A 20,241-nucleotide genomic window follows, 5' to 3' on the forward strand; every position below is an offset into this window, starting at 1 on the left:
GAATGACATCTATAAGTGACAAGTATGAGATATAGTGTTCACTCACATTAAAAAACAGAATTTAAGGCTGTTTTTTAGAGGAAGCTTTGGACATAGGTACGTCACACTGGTCTTGATTGTAATGAAAAGCCTCTACTGCCACAAACATTAGTGTACTGGCACCTGCCAGTAAGAAAAGTAAATCAGCATAACAATGGGATGCAGCAAGAAGAATATTGAGCCAGGAAAGAAAATATTTTTAAGAAATGAGTTACTCATTGACTTTCTAGTGGATACAGAAAAAACTGCAGAAGACTCAGAGGATATCATGGCAGTGTAATAGATTGATATCTTAAACTTGTGGAAAAGCCTTAAATTCTGTTTTAACATGTGAGAAGGACTCACATGTTTAACATGACTGACTTCATGAGTAGCATTAAGGAAGTATCACGTGTTGGGAAACTGTTTCTGCCTTGATGATTTTATACACATAAGAGATGAAAAATGAGGCACATGCTTAGATGTATTGGGAATGAGATGGCACTGTGGCATTGTCACAACGGTACACAAATACTGAGAGTGACTTATAGAGTAATGGTCCCCATCTGTTGTGACCTCAGGTGAGACCAGGAGGCCTGTGTTTTAGCAAACCCTGGGCAGTTGGAATGAAGGGCTCCTAAGATTCCATGACACGGCCAGCTTTTAATTCTGTTATTGCAACAGCAGACGGTTACCTGGGACACTGGCCGCTATCTCTCTCACTCTTGTCAGAGTCTGAGCTACAGGCAGCTCCTTCAGTTCTCAGCTCAAGCATTTTCAACCTTGTTTTTGCGGTTAAGGACCTTAGCTAAAGTGCTGTGAGGAGGGATCGAGTTTTTCTCAACAGTAAGTTAAGAATTTGAGTTCATGACATCCCCCAGTCCTGATGAAACCTATTTGATTTCCAGTTTTTAACCCATCATGTGTTTGCGTTTCTTCTCCCAGTCCCTGGCCCTACCTGTGGTGCCCCAAACGTCGGCATGATAGCATCTCGCAGGACATGTTCCAGGAAGACCACAGAGGCAGACTTTCCAGATACCATCGAGAATTCCTACTCCCAGCAGGAAGAGACCAAACCAAATATCGGAGCCAGCAAAAATAGACTTCTTCTGAGTCAGGTGGCCTACTTCCTGAACTACCAGCTGAAGACCTACAGTAAGTTCTATAGGTTGACCACCATGAAGGTGATGAAGGATGTCCTGTCTCAAGAAACTAACCGTTCTCTTAATCAAAATTAATTTCTTCCTTCCCATACTTGTGGAAACTAGCAATGGGTATTTTAACATTTACTTAAAATGGAAGACAGTGGCGAAAGTACTTAGCAACTTTTCCACATCTACAGTAATGTGGGTGTAGGACTGGGTTTAAAATCCCAGTGATTGATTTCTGACACAGGCACTGAACCACCTGTTTTTCTCAGCAAAAGGCTAAATCATGTTTACAGGATTCCTCCCTGTACCATAAAAGATGCTACATACAAGTAGCATCCAGTCTGTTGGGCTTAATGTCTGAGGCTACTGAACTTCCATTTGGTTCCGGTTTCTGCTGAGGCCCAGTAGGCAAAGCTGTATTCTGGGACACTGGGAGAAACACAGTGATAGCGCACAGTACCCACTATGAGAGGCTGCAACGGGACCCTGCTCCTAATAGAACCTGTGGTATCTATAAGTGGCTCCATCAAGGGCAGGGAGTACCCTGGTACTGGTGCCTCAGCCTCCCAATCAGCTGTGATCTCCGATGGGCACCAGCACACCTGGAAAATTTTTGTATATTTAGTAGAGGCAGGGTTTCACCATGTTGGCCAGGCTGGTCTTGAACTACTGAGGTCAAGTGATCTGCCTGCTTGAGCCTCCTAAAGTGCTGGGATTCCAGGCGTGAGCCACCATGCCTGCTCCACAGATTCTTTTTTTCAGTAGAGATTGTTAGAATTCATCCCTTGGTCCAGTCTCCTATATAAATTTCTCTAACAATTCATTGGCAATGATATATGATCAGATACATCCGTATTACACCAATGCTTCTGGAAAGTACTTAGGGCAATTTTTGAAGATTTTGGGGACAAAGGTTTAATTTTTTGCACTGACTTAGGTCAGATGATGTGACTTAAGATCTACCAGATGAGGGAGATTTTGTCCCATGGATCTGAAAATCAGGCTTATCTACTTCTAGGGTGACCTAATCTAGGGACCAGTAGAACATTCCCTTCAGAATATCACATTCTGAAACGGAGAATATTTTACGTCCTTGCGCTATGACCGAACACTGTTTTGGTCTTGTGTGAAGTGTGATTTCCTTAATGTGACCTGCTCTTTTGAATTTGTTTACAGGAGATCGAAAAGATCACGATGAAGAACAGAAAGGCAGAGACAGCAAAAATAAACTTCTTATGAGTCAAGTGGCCTACTACCTGGGCTGCCGGCTGAAGACGGAAGGTAAGTTCTCTAGGTTCACTGTCTCGAAAGTGATGAACAGTGTCCTGCCTTGTCTCTGAGAGACGATGCACTCTCTTCAGAGTTAATTTCATCCTACCCATACTTCTAGGAATATAGCAATGGGTATTTTAACATTTTGTTAAAATATGTTAACAAACTACTGGAGGACAGAGGCCAAAGTATTGAGCAACATTTCCACATCTGCAGTAAGGCGGGTGTGGGACTAGTGTTAATATCCCAGCAATTGATTCCTGATACAGGCACAGAACCACCTGTATTTCTCAGAAAGAGGCTAAATCATGTTTAAAGGAATCCTTCTAACATAGACGATCCTGCAGAACTCATAAGCAAGATAAAGGTAGAAGTGTTAATTTCCTGGTTTCAAGGTGACTGAGTAGTTAAGACAAGTTGACTTTAAAGAGAATGAGAGGAGGTAAGAAGAGTAAAAGCAGGGAAAGAACATCTTCAAATCAACAGGCAAGGCTGTCAGTGACATCGCTCAGTCCCGATTAAACCAACTTGATGTCACCAGTTTCTAACCCATCATGTGTTTGGGTTTCTTCTCCCCAGTCCCTGGCTATCTGTGTTCTGCCCCAAACATCAGCACAGTGGCATCTGGCAAGCCTCCTTCCAGAGAAAACACAGAGGTGAACGTTGCAGAAGGCATTGAGAAATCCTGCTCCCAGCAGGAAGAAAACAAAGCAAATTTCAGAGCCAGCAAAAGTAGACTTCTTCTGAGTCAGGTGGCCTACTTCCTGAACTACCAGCTGAAGATCTACAGTAAGTTCTATAGGTTCACCACCACGAAACTGATGAATGATGTCCTGTGTTGTCTTGAGAAACTAACCGGTTTCTTCATCAAAATTAATTTCGTCCTCCTCATACTTGCAGAAAATAGCAATGGTTATTTTAACATTTTATTAAAGATGGAAGACAGAGGCCAAAGTATTTAGCAACTTTTCCACCTCTGCAGTAAGGTGGGTGTGGGACTGGGGTTACAATCCCAGCTATTGATCTCTGACACAGGCACAGAACCACCTGTTTTTCTCAGCCAGTGGCTAAATCCAGGTTCACAGGAATCCTCTCTGTACCATATAAGATCCTGCAGACAAGTAGCATCTAGTCTGTTGGTCTAAATGTCTGAGGCTACTGAACTTCCATTCAGTTGTGGTTTCTTCTGAGGCCCAGTAGGCAAAGCTGTGTTCTGGGGACACTGGGGGAAACACGGTGATGGCACACAGTACCAGCTGTCGGGAACTTAAGGGGGGCCCTGCTCCTAATAGAACCTGTGTTATCTGTAAGTGGGTCCATCAAGAGCAGGGAATAACCTGGTACTGGTGCGGCAGCCTCCCAATCAGCTGGGATCCCCGGTGGGAACCACCACACTTGACTAACTTTTGTATTTTCAGTAGAGGCAGGGTTTCACCTTGTTGGCCAGGCTGGTCTTGAACTCCTGAGGTCAAGGGATCCACCCTCCTGGGCCTCCTAAATTGCTGGGATTCCAGGCTTGAGCCACCATGGTGTCTCCACAAATCCTTTTTTCAGTAAAGGTTGTTAGAATTCATCTCTCAGTCCAGTCTCCTGTATAAATTTCTCTAACCATTCATTGACCATGATATATGATGAGATAAATCAATATTACAGCAATGCTTCTGGAAAGTATCCAGGGCAATTTTTGTAAGATTTTTGGGGAAAAAGTTTTAATTTTTTGCCTGATTAAGGTCTACCAGATGAGGGAGATTTTATGCCATGGATCAAAAGCAGGCTCATCTACTTCTAGGGCAACTTAGTCTAGGGCCCGTTAGACACTCCTGTCAGAATACCACATTCTTACACTGAGAATATTTTACATCCTTGTGCTATGAGTGGGCACTGATTTGGTCTTGTGTGAAGTGTGATTTGCTTAATGTGACCTGCTCTTCTGAATTTGTTTACAGGAGATCGAAAAGATCACGATGAAGAACAGAAATGCAGAGACAGCAAAAATAAACTTCTTATGAGTCAAGTGGCCTACTACCTGGGCTGCCGGCTGAAGACGGAAGGTAAGTTCTCTAGGTTCACCATCATGAAAGTGATGAACAGTGTCCTGTTTTGTCTCTAAGAAACAATACACTGTCTTCTTGAAAGGTGATTTTATTCTGCCCATACTTCCAGGAATGTAGCAATGGGTGTTTTAACGTTTTGTTAATGATGGAAGACAGAGGCCAAAGTATTGAGCAACTTTTCCACGTCTGCAGTAAGGCGGGTGTGGGACTAGTATTAATATCCCAGCTATTGATTCCCGACACAGGGACAGAACCACCTGTTTTTCTCAGCAAGAGGCCAAATCATGTTTACAGGAATCCTCTCTAGCATATAAGATCCTGGAAAACTTTTAAGCAAGATAAAGGTAGAAGTGCTTATTTCATAGTTTCAAGGTGACTGACTAGCTAAGACAAGTTGAATTTAAGGAGACCAAGAGTGGAGATGAGAAGAGTAAAAGCGGGGAAACAACATCTTCAAATCGATAGGCAGTGCTGTCAGTGACATCCCTCAGTTCCGATTAAACCAATTTGATGTCCCCAGTTTCTAACAAATCATGTGTTTGGGTTTCTTCTCCCCAGTCCCTGGCTATCTGTGTTCTGCCCCAAACATCAGCACAGTGGCATCTGGCAAGGCTCCTTCCAGAGAAAACACAGAGGTGAACGTTGCAGAAGGCATTGAGAAATCCTGCTCCCAACAGGAAGAAAACAAACCGACTTCCAGAGCCAGCAGAAATAGACTTCTTCTGAGTCAGGTGGCCTACTTCCTGAACTACCAGCTGAAGACCTACAGTAAGTTCTACAGGTTCACCACCACGAAAGTGATGAATAATGTCCTGTCTTGTTTTGAGAACCTAACCACTTTCTTAATCAAAATTAGTTTCATCCTCTTCATCCTTGCAGAAAATAGAAATGAGTATTTTACCATTTTGTTAAAGATGTAAGGCAGAGGCCAAAGTATTTAGCAACTTTTCCATGTCTGCAATAAGGTGGGTGTGGGACTGGGATTAAAATCCCAGCTATTGGCCGGGCGTGGTGGCTCATGCATATAATCCCAGCACTTTGGGAGGCCGAGGCAGGTGGATCACGAGGTCAAGAGATCGAGACCATCCTGGTCAACAAGGTGAAACACCGTCTCTACTTAAAATACTTAGTCGGGTATGGTGGCGTGCACCTGTAGTCCCAGTTACTCAGGAGGCTGAGGCAGGAGAATTGCTTGAACCCAGGAGACGGAGGTTGCGGTGAGCCGAGTTCGCGCCATTGCACTCCAGCCTGGGTAACGAGCGAAACTCCGTCTTAAAAAAAAAAAAAAAATCCCAGCTATTAATTTCTGACACAGGCACAGAACCACCTGTTTTACTCAGCAAAGGGTGAAATCATGTTTACGGGAATCCTCTCTACTGTATAAGATTTTGCAGACCAGTAGCATCTAGTCTGTTGGTCTAAATGGCTGAGGCTAGTGAACTTCTACTAGGTTCTGGTTTCTGCTGAGCCCCAGTAGGCAAAGGTGTGTTCTGGGACACCAGGGGAACACAGTGATAGCACATGGTACCTCCTGTGAGGAACTTGAAGGGGACCCTGGTCCTAATAGAACCTGTGGTATCTGTAAGTGGCACCATCAAGAACAGGGAGTACCCTGGTACTGGTGCCAATGAGCTGGGATCCCTGGTGGGCACCAAAGCACCTGGCTAATTTTTGTGTTTTTAGCAGAGGTGGTGTTTCACCATGTTGGCCAGGCTGGTCTTCAACTCCTGAGGTCAAGTGATGTGCCCGTCTGGGCCTCCTAAAATGCTGGAATTCTGCCTCCACAGATTATTTTTAAGTAAAGGTTGTTAGAATTCATCCCTTGGTCCTGTCTCCTATTATAAATTTCCCTAAACATTCATTGAGCATGATATAGGATGATATAAATCAGTATTGCAGCAATGCTTCTGGAAAGTGGTCGGGGCGATTTTTGAAGATTTTGGGGAGAAAGTTTTAATTATTTGCACTGACTTAGGTCAGAGGATATGTGATTAAGATCTACCAGATGAGGGAGACTTTGTCCCATGGATCTGAAAAGCAGGCTCATCTACTTCTCAGGTGATTTAACCTAGGGCCTGTTAGAACATTTTCATCAGAATATCACATTCTTACACTGAGAATATTTTACATCCTTGTGCTATGACCGAACACTGATTTGGTCTTGGGTGAAGTGTGATTTCCTTAATGTGACCTGCACTTCTTAATTTGTTTGCAGGAGATCCAAAAGATTACAATGAAGAACAGAAATGCAGAGACAGCAAAAATAAACTTCTTATGAGTCAAGTGGCCTACTACCTGGGCTGCCGGCTAAAGACAGAAGGTAAGTTCTCTGGGTTCACTGTCTTGAAAGTGATGAACAATGCCCTGTCTTGTCTATGAGAAGTGATACCTTCACTTATTCAAAGTTGATTTCATCCTTTCCATAGTTTATGAAAATAGCAAAGAGTATTTTAACGTTTTGTTAAAGATGGAAGACAGAGGCCAAAGCATTTAGCAACTTTTCCACATCTGCAGTAAGGCGGGTGTGGGACTAGGGTTAATATCCCAGCTATTGATTCCCGACACAGGCACAGAACCCCCCGTTTTTCTCAGCAAGAAGCTAAGTCATGTTTACAGGAATCCTCTCTGTACCATATAAGATCCTGCAGAACTCATAAGCAAGATAAAGGTAGAAGTGTTTATGTCCTGGCTTCAAGGTGACTGAGTAGCTAAGACAAGTTGACTTTAAGGAGATCAAGAGTGGAGATGAGAAGAGTAAAAGCGGGAAAACAACATCTTCAAATTGATAGGCAGTGCTGTCAGTGACATCCCTTAGTCCCGATTAAAGCAATTTGACGTCACCAGTTTCTAACGCATCGTGTGTTTGGGTTTCTTCTCCCCAGTCCCTGGCTATCTGTGTTCTGCCCCAAACATCAACACGGTGGCCTCAGGCAAGCCTCCTTCCGGAGAAAACACAGAGGTGAACGTTGCAGAAGGCATTGAGATATCCTGCTCCCGGCAGGAAGAAAACAAACCGACTTCCAGAGCCAGCAAAAATAGACTTCTTCTGAGTCAGGTGGCCTACTTCCTGAATTACCAGCTGAAGACCTACAGTAAGTTCTATAGGTTCACCACCACGAAAGTGATGAATAATGTTCTGTCTTGTTTTGAGAAAGTAACCTCTTTCTTCATCAAAATTAATTTTGTCCTTCCCATACTTGTAGAAAATAGAAATGGTTATTTTAGCGTTTTGTTTAAGATGGAAGGCAGAGGCCAAAGTATCTAGCAACTTTTCCACGTCTACGGTAACATGGGTGTGGGACTGGGGTTACAATCCCTGCTATTGATCTCTGACACAGGCACAGAACCACCTGTTTTTTTCAGCAAATGGCTAAATCATGTTTACAGGAATCCTCCCTGTACCATATAAGATCCTGCAGACAAGTAGCATCTAGTCTGTTGGTCTACGTGTCTGAGGCTACTGAACTTCGATTTGGTTCCAGTTTCTGCTGAGGCCCAGTAGGCAAAGCTGTGTTCTGGGAACACTGGGGGAAACACAGTGATAGCACACAGTACCTCCTGTGAGGAGCTCGAGGAGGACCCTGCTCCTAATAGAACCTGTGGTATCTGTAAGTGGCACCCACCATCAAGAGCAGGGAGTACCCTGCTGCTGGTGCCTCAGCCTCTCCATTAGCTGGGATTTCTGGTAGGCACCAAAGCACCCGCCTTATTTTTGTACTTCTAGTAGAGGCGGGGTTTCACCATGTTGGCCAGGCTGGTCTTGAAATCTTGAGGTCAAGTGATCTGCCCTTCTGGGCCTCCTAAAAGGCTGGAATTCCAGTCATGAGACAGCGGGCTGGCTCCACAGGTTCTTTTTTAAGTAAAGGTTGTTAGAATTCATGCCTTGGTCCAGTGTCCTATATAAATTTCTCTAAGTATCATTGACCATGATATATGCTGAGATAAATCGGTATGGCCGCAATGCTTCTGGAAAGCAGTTATTGCAATTTTTGAAGACTTTGGGGAAAAACAGTTTTAATTATTTGCACTGACTTAGGTCAGAGGATATGTGATAAAGATGGACGAGATCAGGGAGATTTTGTTTCACGGATCTGAAAAGCAGGCTCATTTACTTCTGAGGCGACTTAATCTAGGGACCAGTAGAACATTCCTGTCAGAATATTACATTCTTACACTGAGAATATTTTACGTCCTTGGGCCATGACCGCAAAAACACAGTGTTTTTTTTTTTTTTTTTTCCTCTGAGACGGAGTTTCGCTCTTGTTACCCAGGCTGGAGTGCAATGGTGCGATCTCGGCTCACCGCAACCTCCGCCTCCTGGGTTCAGGCAATTCTCTTGCCTCAGCCTCCTGAGCTGAGATTACAGGCACGTGCCACCATGCCCAGCTAATTTTTTGTATTTTTAGTATAGACAGGGTTTCACCCTGTTGACCAAGATGGTCTCGATCTCTTGGCCTCGTGATCCTTCCGCCTCAGCCTCCCAAAGTTCTGGGATTACAGGCGTGAGCCATCACGCCCGGCACTGATTTGGTTTTGTGTGAAGTGTGATTTCCTTAATGTGACCTGCTCTTCTGAATTTGTTTACAGGAGATCGAAAAGATCACGGTGAAGAACAGAGAGGCAGAGACAGCAAAAATAAACTTCTTATGAGTCAAGTGGCCTACTACCTGGGCTGCCGGCTGAAGACGGAAGGTCAGTTCTCTAGGTTCACTGTCACAAAAGTGCTGAACAATGTTTTGTCTTCTTTCTGAGAATTTAATACACTCTCTTCAAAGTTAATTTGATCCTTCCTGTACTTCTAGGAAAATAGCAGTGGGTATTTTAACATTTTGTTAAAGACGGAAGGCAGAGGCCAAAGCATTTAGCGACTTTCCCACGTCTGCAGTAAGGCGGGTGTGGGACTAGGGTTAATATCCCAGCTATTGATTCCCGACACAGGCACAGAACCACCTGTTTTTCTCAGCAAGAAGCTAAGTCATGTTTACAGGAATCCTCTCTGTACCATATAAGATCCTGCAGAACTCATAAGCAAGATAAAGGTAGAAGTGTTTATGTCCTGGCTTCAAGGTGACTGAGTAGCTAAGACAAGTTGACTTTAAGGAGATCAAGAGTGGAGATGAGAAGAGTAAAAGCGGGGAAACAACGTCTTCAAATCGATAGGCAGTGCTGTCAGTGACATCCCTCTGTTCTGATTAAAGCAATTTGAAGTCACCAGTTTCTAACGCATCGTGTGTTTGGGTTTCTTCTCCCCAGTCCCTGGCTTTCTGTGTTCTTCCCGAAACATCAGCAAGGTGACATCTGGCAGGCCTTTTTCCAGAAGAAACAGTGAGTTTAACATTCCAGAAGGCATTGAGAAATCCTGGTCCCAGCAGGAAGATAACAAACCGAATATCGGAGGCAGCAAAAATAGACTTCTTATGAGTCAGGTGGACTACTCCCTGGACTATCGGCTGAGGACATGCAGTAAGTTCTATAGGTTGACCACCACGAAAGTTATGAATGATGTCCTGTCTTGTCTCGAGAAACTAACCGCTCTCTTCATCAAAATTAATTTCATCCTTCCCATTTTTGTAGAAAATAGCAATGGGTATTTTTAACATTTAGTTAAAATGGAAGACAGACGCCAAAATAGCAACATTTCCACATCTGCAGTAAGGTGGGTGTGGGACTGTGGGACTGTGGGACTGGGGTTACAGTCACAGCTATTGATTCCTGATCCAGGCACAGAACCACCCGTTTTTCTTAGCAAGAGGCTAAATCCATGTTTACAGGAATCCTCTCTATACCGTGTAAGATTTTACAGACAAGTAGCATCTAGTCTGCTGGTCTAAATGTCTGAGGCTACTGAACTTCCGGGCAGTTCCGGTTTCTGATAAAGGTCCAGTAGGCAAAGCTGTGTTCTGCGTACCCTTGGGGAAACACGGTGATAGCAGACAGTACCCACTGTGAGGAGCTTAAAGGGGACCTTGCTCCTAATAGAACCTATGCTTTCTGTAAGTGGCACCATCAAGAGCAGGGAGTACCGAGGTATTGGTGTCTCAGCCAGCCAATTAGCTGGGATCCCCGGTGGGCACCACCACATCTTGCTAATTTTCATGTTTTATGTAGTGGCAAGGTTTCACCACGTTGGCCAGGCTGGTCTTGAACTTTTGAGGTCAGGTGATCTGCGTGCCTGGGCCTCCTAAGTTGCTTGGATTCCAGGTATGAGCTACAATGCTGGCTCCACAGATTCTTTTTAAGTAAAGGTTGTTAGAATTCATCTGTTGGTCCGGTCTCCTATACAAATTTCTCTAATCATTCATTGGCCATGATATATGATGAAATAATTGGTATTGCAGCAACCCTTCTGGAAAGTAGCGCAATTTTTGAAGGTTTGGGGAGGAAAAGTTTTAATTGTTTGCACTGACTTAGGTCAGAGGACACATGATTAATATCTACCAGTTGAGAGAGGTTTTGTCCCATGGGTCTGAAAAGCAGGTTCACCTACTCCTCAGGTGACTTAATCTAGGGCCCGATAGAACATTTCAGTCAGAATATCACATTTATACACTGAGAATATTTTATGTCCGTGTGCTGTGACTGGACACTGATTTGGTCTTGTGTGAAGTGTGATTTGTTCAATGTGAGCTGCTCTTCTGAATTTGTTTACAGAAGATCGACAAGAGCATGAAATACAGAAATACAGAGAAAGCAAAAATAAAGTTCTTATGAGGCAAGCGGCGTACTACCTGCGCTGCCGGCTGAAGATTGAAGGTAAGGAAGTTCTATAGGTTCACCTTCATCATGAAAGTGCTGAACGATCTTCTGTCTTTTCTCTGAGAAACTGAACACTTCTTCAGAATTTACTGAATTTTTCCCATACTTCTAGGCAAATATAAATGGGTAGCTTTGCATTTTGTTAAAAATGGATCCGTCGGTTCAGTCTCCTCTGTAAATTTCTCTAACCATTAGCTGACCATCACATATGATGAGATAAATCAGTATTGCTGCAATGTTGTCCCTCAGTCAAGTGGCCTCTAGTCTGTTGTTCTGAATGTCTGAGGCTGCGGAACTTCCATTCGGTTCCGGTTTCTGCTGAGGCCCAGTAGGCAAAGCAGTGTTCTGGGGACACTGGGGTGAACACGGTGATAACACACAGTACCCGCTGTGGGGAACTTAAAGAGGACTCTGCTCCTTACACAACCTGTGGTATCGGTAAGTGGCACCATCAAGAGCAGGGAGTACTTTTGTATTCGTGACTCGGCCTGTTAGCTGGGATCCCCGGTGGAAACCATGACCCTTGGCTAGTTTTTGTATTTTTAGTAGAGGTGGGTTTTCACCATGTTGGCCAGGCTGGTCTTAACTTCCTGAGGTCAACTGATCTCCCTTCCTGGGCCTCCTAAATTGCTCCAATCCCAGGCATGAGTCACTGTGCTGGCTCCACAGATTCTTTTCTATGTAAAGCTTGTTAGAATTCATCCGTCAGTCCATTCTCCTCTATAAATTTCTCTAACCATCATATATGACGAGATAAATCAGTATTACTGCAATGCTTTTGGAAAGTAGTTAGGGCAATTTTAGAAGGTTTTGGGGACAAAGTTTTAATTGTTTGTGCTGACTTAGGTGAGAGGATAAGTGATTAAGATCTAGCAGATAAGGGAGATTTTTGTCCCATGGATCTGAAAAGCAGGCTCATCTACTTCTAGGGTGACCTAATCTAGTGACCAGTAGAACATTCCCTTCAGAATATCACATTCTGAAACGGAGAATATTTTTCATCCTTGTTCTATGACTAGACACTGATTTGGTCTTGTGTGAAGTGCGATTTGCTTAATGTGACCTGCTCTTCTGAATTTGTTTACAGAAGATCGGAGACGTCACGGGGAGGAACAGAAATACAGAGACAGCAAAAATAAACTTCTTATGAGTCAATACTACCCGGGCTGCAGGCTGAAGACGGAAAGTAAGTTTCATAGGTTCACCGTCACCAAAGTGCTGAACGATGTTCTGTGTTTCCTGTGAGAAACTAAAGGCTCTCTTTATCAGAATTAATTTCATTTTTACCATACCTCTAGGAAAATATAAATGGGTATTTTAACATTTTGTTAAAGGTGGACGAGAGAAGCCAAAGTTATGTAGCAACTTTTCCACATCTGCAGTAAGGCGGGTGTGGGACTGAGGGTAAAGTCTCAGCTGTTGATTTCTGACACAGGCACAGAACCACCTGTTTTTCTCAGGAAGAGGCTAAATCATGTTCACAGGAATCCTCTCTGTACCACCTAAGATCCCGCAGACAAGTAGCATCTAGTCGGTTGTTCTAAATGTCTGAGGCTGCTGAACTTCATTCGGTTCCGGTTTCTGCTGAGGCTCAGTAGGGAAAGCTCTGTTCTGGGGGACATGCGATGGTAGCACTCTATACCTGTTATATGGAGCTTAAAGTGGACTCTGCTCCTTACATACCCTATGGTATTTGTAAGTGTAATCATCAAGAGCAGAGATTTCTCTGGTCAGAGAGACATCCTGCTGTCTTTGCAGAGGCTCTCGTTGGTAAAGAGGAAGAACGACGGCACCCATGACTTTGTGAAGGCAGCAGTGCATAGAGGAGGGACCCTGGGCCAGTCTTCTGAGCTCCCTCCAAGTTGCTTCTTTTGTTTGTTACTCAGTTTTGTCATCTGTTTGTAGGATACTATAATAATGCCTACCTCTGTCAATTGCTGCACTGAATTAGATGGCCTATTTCTTGTAACTCTCCCGGGACAGTTGTTGGCACAGAGTAAACACTGTCTATTAGTTTCTTTTTTTTTTTGAGATGGAGTTTTGCTGTTGTTTCCCAGACTGGAGTGCAATGGCATGATCTCGGCTCACCGCAACCTCCGCCTTCTGGGTTCAAGCAATTCTTTTGCCTCAGCCTCCTGAGTAGCTGGGACTATAGGTGCACACCACCATGCCCAGCTAATTTTTGTATTTTTAGTAGAGACGGGGTTTCACCTTGTTGACCAGGATGGTCTCGATCTCTTGACCTCGTGATCCACCCGCCTCAGCCTCCCGAAGTGCTGGGATTATAGGCGTGAGCCACCACACCTGGCCAACACTGTCTGTTAGTTCTTCATTCTACTGTGTCTAGCATAAGGGAAACTTTATTAGTCTTTGTGCATATTTCTTTTATGGCCTTAGGAGAGGCTCCAGACCTTTATAATTCCACAATGACAGTTTTATCAGTGGTGTTTTCTTCCACAAAACATATGTGGCCATGACATGACTAGGACTTTCTGAATGAGAACACAGATGGGAAACCCATGGAGTTGGAGGTCACCGTATTGCAAATGTCCCTCCTTTTGTGATGGATTGTGGTCTTTGGAACAGGAGGCAGTATCTGTCCAGTTGTAAAGGACAGGAAGGAAGCGGTGGCAGGAGGGCAGTTGTTGGAGTGGAAAGAGCTCTGGACTAAGAATGAAGGTCCCAGGCTGTATCTTCAGCAGTGTTCTTAGGAACTGTCAGGGAGCAATTGATTTCTTCTTCCTTTCTCTGCCTCCATCTGCAAAGGGAGGTAAATTTCTCTCTCTCCATCTGCAAAGGCAGACATCTTGCAGTGTCTGAAGCATTCAAATGTGTGAGCACTTATGACCGCTTATCACAATGAGATAAAGCCCCTTGCTGTGTGGTGTTGGAGAAAGCACTTGATGTGTGGGCATTTGGTGGTAGGAAGTGGTTCAGATTGGAGCATTCCCCATGCAGAGAATGTCTCTGAATAACATAGCAGAAGCCACTTGGAGGGCCTGTGAAGTCACCTGATGTGCAGAGGATTGTACAAGTTTGTTTATCCTCTCCTAAGAGAAAGAAATAGGTTGTAAATATGAGCTGTGACGGCCGCCAAGCCTGTCCCTGGGAATCAGATCTGTGTTGGGATGGGGGGGACAGCTGCCAAAGTCCAGAGAGAGGCTGCACAAGCCTCCAGTGATGTGGGAGCAGAAGGTCTTTTCAACATTCGGCCTCATCTTGATGGTGAGCCTCCTGATCCGAAATGCATTGCCTGGTGGATCAGGAAACCATGCCAGGGCATTTTGTTAAAGAGAAAACATGAGAGCTTTCAGTAGAACAGGGACCCATACACAGATGTTCATGTCCCTGCGCACATTGGGCCGACTGTCCCTGCAGAGTGTGAAATGGGAAATAACTGAACTAACACATCTGTACTTGCAGAAAACGACAAAGACGAGGATGAAGATGTTCATGTCATGGAGGCTGAGAAAATCCAGGAATCACGTGCCCCCAGGTAACACTGAAGAAGCCGTGGCAAGTAATGGGTGGTAAAGTATGGAAAAGGTCTAGAAGCACACCCTCTCTGGTGTCTCCCGTGGGCCAAAAGCCTGCATTCCCTTGGCCACAATATGTTCAGTTCCACTTAACTTAGACACAGGGTGTGGCAGCTGTTGTGGTTCTTTGTATGTGCTGAGTGCCGTGTCTGAATTATACAGGGATAACTGAGTCTTTTTTCTTCTCGGCTCCTTTCTGCCCAGTGTAAGGAATACCAGCTGCTGTCTTTCTCTCCGGTTCCCATGGCAGCCATGCTGTGTTGCAGAGAGGACAATGTTGTGGGTAATTTGTGGCACGTGTATAGATTTTAATTTCTGACTCCTCCCAAGATGGGAACCTACAATCAGATGAGCCAGGTGAACTCAGCAAACAGGGATTTCCTGGTTTTGCCTGTTCTCCCCACTGTTTAAACCCAGGGAGAGACACATATATGCTTTCTGCCCATTTGTTGTGAGTGTGTTTGCTAGGATCTGTGAAGAGAAGAAATTCACAACATAGACATATTATATCAAAATACTGGAAAAAGAAGGCCCTTAATACACCAGATCTGGGTGTCTGAAGTGCCTCAAGAGCTCTGTCCACTTGAATGCTGCATGTAAAATTCAACACAACTTACGCGAGGTGGTTGAAGCCCCGTGTTAGTTCTCGTGCTGCAAGTCGTGATGAGAGTTTACAGGGAGAGTCTGTGTGGCCTGCAGTGGCTCATCTGTGCAACATGCAGTGAGCACATGCTGCTCATTTGTGCTCTGTCCCCAGGGCAGTCACCCTCCACCCTGCATTTAGAAGCGATAGTTTTTTTTCTCTTGAAGGAAAAAGGCCTTTGCTTTCTGTGACCACTCCATTCTGACTTCCATCAGATCAGCTGGGAGACTTTGTTGTCTAATCCGTGTTGGTTTAATCTTCTGTCATCCCTGTCCTGCCTGGCTCATCAGGAATCTGCAGGAGTCTGTGGAGGAGGAAGCCCCCCAGGAGTCCTGGGATGAAGATGATTCGATTCTCTCAATTCCTCCTGGCACATTTGCCTTCGATGAGCTTTACAGGACCAACTTGCACTCATTAGAGGAACAGCAGGTCAACTTGGCTCATGACATAGACAGTGAGTACTCTGTTGTGAAAGTGGTAAAGCTCCACTTTGTGTCCCAGATAGACCCCATAGTCTTTGTGCATTGCTCCCCTGGCTGCGCTGAGAGTTGTCATCACTGTGGGCTGAACCTATCCATCAGTGCAGATTTCAGTCACTCCGGATTCCAGTCTGAAGCACGGGCATGGGGTGGTTCAGTGAGCTTTGCTCTCTCTCTAGTCTCAGTCCATGCCCGTGGCACCCTGGACCAACTGTCAGGACGTTGAAACCCAAGGAGGCTGTTGCAAACTCACACCAAGCTATGCAGCACATGCCCACGAGTTGTCTGTCAATCTGAATTAAATGTCTCTTGCCAGCTACCAAGTTCCTCATGAGTTTTGTTCCCCAGGCATGTCTGTGAGGTTCTTTCCTGTTTGTACAAACTTGGGATAAAGGGATAATGGTCTACCAGAATAGGGACGTTTCACCATTGGTTCTGAGACACAAACCAATGAATCTCTATCATGATTGGCCTTGAGACCTCCTGAAGTCTCTCTCTCACGTTATCCTGTTCTCAAGCTGAGGAGTCTGAGGTCCCCGTGCAGGGATTAGACAGTGGACTGTTATGGGTGTAGGGCAATGGCTAACTTTGTCCCTATCTGAATTTATTGCAGAGATTAAAAAGGACCGAGAAGAGGAAGAAGACCAAGGCACACTGTGCCCCAGGTAACTTTGAGCAACTGTGAACAGCTAATTTTGTGTTGACACCTGGAGACGCCAGGTCCACGGAAAACAGAGTGGGCTGACAATATCGATACTATCTTTTCAATGAAGCCTGAAGTATTCCTCCAGACGTCGCTGTTGGTTTTCATTGCAGTAGATACTTAGGTTTCCTTCCCATTTACTAACTGCTGTGGGTTGACCATACTTGTTTTTATGATCAGTGTACGCTGTGTGTCCTGAGGGTACTGACTCAGTGTCCTTTTACTCCCTCATCAGTGTGTCACCTGGACGGTTCACTGAGCTTACTTTCTCTCTCTCTCTCTCTCTCTCTCTCTCTCTCTCTGTCTCTTTTATTTTTTTCTCCCCTACTCTTGTTCATCCCAGCATAAGGCAATGGTTTGTTACGTCATTAGTAGATCTATGTTTTTTCTTTATCAACCACTTTCTTGTGCTACCCATGAAATCTAGTTGGGGCTCTGCGGTGTCTTATTTTCCCTGACTTATTCTTTGGTTTTTCCTTCTTTTTTAGGGTCAGCATGGAGCTGGTGGAAGCAGAAGAGCCTGAAGTCTTCTGGTACTCACTGGATATATTGTATTCAACATACACCGCTTATCTTGAGTTTTATTACACATGCCAGGCTTACACATATGCCGTTTTTTTATATGCAGAAGAGCATGTTCGCTTGACTTTGGACATGGACAGTAGGTTTTTTACTCTGACGGTGATAGGACTCCACCTGGTCTCCCGGATAGGGGTCATATTCCCACACTAAGACAACGTGTCACACGGGACTCTGCCAGTGCAGAGTATGAACCACGCCATGTTCTTGCTGAAAACACTTAGCCCGAGTTTTATAGCCTGAGGTAATCTCCAGACGACTTCAGAATGTAGAACAGTGAGCGGCACAACTGACCTGTCTCCTTCAGACAGCCCATGTCACCACAAATCACACAACTGAAAGGAGAAGAGACGTTTTGGGTTGAAAAAGAGTAAAAAGAGAATGTAGCTACATTTCTTTAGTTCTTTTGAACCCAAAGTGTCTCCTCACCTTTTTGTTGTTGTCATTGATGGTGGGGACATGGGCTTGTTCGTAGAGGACAGGTCAGCTGTCCGGCTCAATGGTCTGTACTCTGAAGTTGTCTGAAAATGTCCTCATGCTTAAATTCAGCCTAAGTGTTTTTCCGGGAACACTGCAGGGTCAATGCTACCTCGCCCATCTGCAGGTAGAGAAGGTCCCGTGTGTCTACCACCATGATCGTGATACCAGGACTTTTCCACCATTTGTCTATCACCATGATCGTGATGCCAGATCTGTACCTTTCAGAGACACCTTATTTATGCGGATATATATATTTTTTCAGACACCTTATTTATGCGGATATATATATTTATTCAGAGACACCTTATTTATACGTATATATATATTTCTTCAGAGACACCTTATTTATGTGGATATATATATTTATTCAGAGACACCTTATTTATACGGATATATATATTCAGAGACACCTTATTTATACAGATATATATATTTAGAGACACCTTATTTATACAGATATATATATATTTATACGAAAGTAATTGGAAAAATGGTTTTTAAAAGTATTAATATCCTGTATTCAAATGATCATCCCTCAACATTTTATTATTCATTAATCATCCCTGGCTTTGTCAATTATTGTATTTACATCTCTACACTGGAAATTTTTCATTATTACTGTATCTTTGCTTTTGCTGGTTTCTGTTGTTGAACCAAAAAAATTCCCTGCCTGCATTTCAATTTTGCCAAAGTTAATTTTAATCTATACAATGAAAATTTTTATTCTTTAAGATAAGACTGTGAGCACATAAGGCCACAGCAAAACAGAGCCTTTGTTTGCTAATTTTTAAGCCTTTTGTTAATTTCTGGCTGATTAGAGAGGTAGTTTATTTAATTACCTGCTAATATCTATTTAAGTGAGCAGCCAGAGAAATGTCTATCAGACTAAGGATGTGCAAAGCCCAGGCCATTCTCTTTGTCTTTTAAACTATTTCAGAAGAGAAGGGTATAGGCAGATTCCACATATGTGGACAGGAAGGAGAATATGCTAAAAGACACAAACAACCGTTGCCCAAAACAGAATAGAAAATCCATTAAAATGCATGAAATATTTTCTCATGAAATGTAATCTCTCTAAACTTAGCCATTATATGAAAGTCAATTCTTAATATGTCACACTGCATTGACTGTTGACGTTCATAAGAATTCATTTCCATGTTTGTTATTTGAAAAAGCAAAAGGACTGTAATCCTTTCTTTTCTTTGCCATGATCATTTTAAGATTGAGGATTTTTTTCCAAAATAAAATTGAAGATTTTACAGATTGAAAATTGACATTAAAATGTATCTTCTCAAAGCAATGATGTGTAACGCAGGCTGTCTTATTCCTGTTTGTAGTGTGTCAGGTGCTCATTTAAGCATTCTTTAAATGTTTCAAATTACTGGGAACAAGCCACGTTCCAGGTGGTTTCTTTTTTTTTTTTTTTTTAATTTTTTATTGCATTTTAGGTTTTGGGGTACATGAGCAGAGCATGCAAGACAGTTGCGTAGGTACACACATGGCAGTGTGTTTTGCTTCCTTTCTCCCCTTCACCCACATTAGGCATTTCTTCCCAGGTTATCCCTCCCCACCTCCCCCTCCCACTGGCCCTCCCCTTTTCCTCCCAATAGACCCCAGTGTTTAGTACTCCCCTCCCTGTGTCCATGTGTTCTCATTTTTCATCACCCGCCTATGAATGAGAATATGCGGTGTTTCATTTTCTGTTCTCGTGTCAGTTTGCTGAGGATGATGTTCTCCAGATTCATCCATGTCCCTACAAACGACACAAACTCATCATTTTTGATTGCTGCATAATATTCCATGGTGTATATGTGCCACATTTTTCCAATCCAGTCTATTATCAATGGGTATTTGGGTTGATTCCAGGTCTTTGCTATTGTAAACAGTGCTGGAATGAACATTCGTGTACATGTGTCCTTATAGTAGAATGATTTATAGTCTTTTGGATATATACCCAGTAATGGGATTGCTGGGTCAAATGGAATTTCTATTTCTAAGGCCTTGAGGAATCGCCACACTGTCTTCCACAATGGTTGAACTAATTTACACTTTCACCAACAGTGTAAAAGTGTTCCTTTTTCTCCACATCCTCTCCAGCATCTGTTGTCTCCAGATTTTTTAATGATCGCCATTCTAACTGGCGTGAGATGGTATCTCAATGTGGTTTTGATTTGCATCTCTCTGATGACCAGTGACGATGAGCATTTTTTCATATGATTGTTGGCCTCATATATGTCTTCTTTCGTAAAGTGTCTGTTCATATCCTTTGCCCACTTTTGAATGGGCTTGTTTGTTTTTTTCCTGTAAATCTGTTTGAGTTCTTTGTAAATTCTGGATATCAGCCCTTTGTCAGATGGGTAAACTGCAAAAATTTTTTCCCATTCTGTTGGTTGCCGATTCACTCTAGTGACTGTTTCTTTTGTCGTGCAGAAGCTGTGGAGTTTCATTAGGTCCCATTTGTCTATTTTGGCTTTAGTTGCCAATGCTTTTGGTGTTTTGTTCATGAAGTCCTTGCCTACTCCTATGTCCTGGATGGTTTTGCCTAGATTTCCTTCTGGGGTTTTTATCGT

At 43.6% G+C, this 20,241-nt stretch overlaps 1 protein-coding gene across 20 annotated transcripts in view; it reads left to right on the forward strand.

Annotated features, from left to right (window-relative positions):
* The window catches only part of LOC103790948 (uncharacterized), a 40,835-nt gene that overhangs the window by 12,941 nt on the left and 7,653 nt on the right, over positions 1 to 20,241 (forward strand). For 6 of the 20 annotated variants that reach the window (XM_078333731.1, XM_078333734.1, XM_078333730.1 and 3 more), the window contains 14 exons: positions 964 to 1,173; positions 2,346 to 2,450; positions 3,021 to 3,230; positions 4,388 to 4,492; positions 5,054 to 5,263; positions 6,711 to 6,815; positions 7,378 to 7,587; positions 9,083 to 9,187; positions 9,749 to 9,958; positions 11,147 to 11,248; positions 12,339 to 12,437; positions 14,675 to 14,747; positions 15,721 to 15,884; positions 16,523 to 16,574. In XM_078333731.1, coding sequence (XP_078189857.1) covers positions 964 to 1,173; positions 2,346 to 2,450; positions 3,021 to 3,230; positions 4,388 to 4,492; positions 5,054 to 5,263; positions 6,711 to 6,815; positions 7,378 to 7,587; positions 9,083 to 9,187; positions 9,749 to 9,958; positions 11,147 to 11,248; positions 12,339 to 12,437; positions 14,675 to 14,747; positions 15,721 to 15,884; positions 16,523 to 16,574 — 1,960 coding nt within the window. Of the gene's footprint in view, positions 1 to 818; positions 865 to 963; positions 1,174 to 2,345; positions 2,451 to 3,020; positions 3,231 to 4,387; positions 4,493 to 5,053; positions 5,264 to 6,710; positions 6,816 to 7,377; positions 7,588 to 9,082; positions 9,188 to 9,748; positions 9,959 to 11,146; positions 11,249 to 12,338; positions 12,438 to 14,674; positions 14,748 to 14,991; positions 15,071 to 15,720; positions 15,885 to 16,522; positions 16,575 to 17,100; positions 18,972 to 20,241 lie in introns of those variants that run through there. The other 14 variants (XM_078333737.1, XM_078333739.1, XM_078333740.1 and 11 more) reach the window with 8 other exon arrangements.

The sequence above is a fragment of the Callithrix jacchus genome, chromosome 8, assembly GCF_049354715.1.
Source record: "Callithrix jacchus isolate 240 chromosome 8, calJac240_pri, whole genome shotgun sequence".
Classification (NCBI taxonomy): domain Eukaryota; kingdom Metazoa; phylum Chordata; class Mammalia; order Primates; family Cebidae; genus Callithrix; species Callithrix jacchus.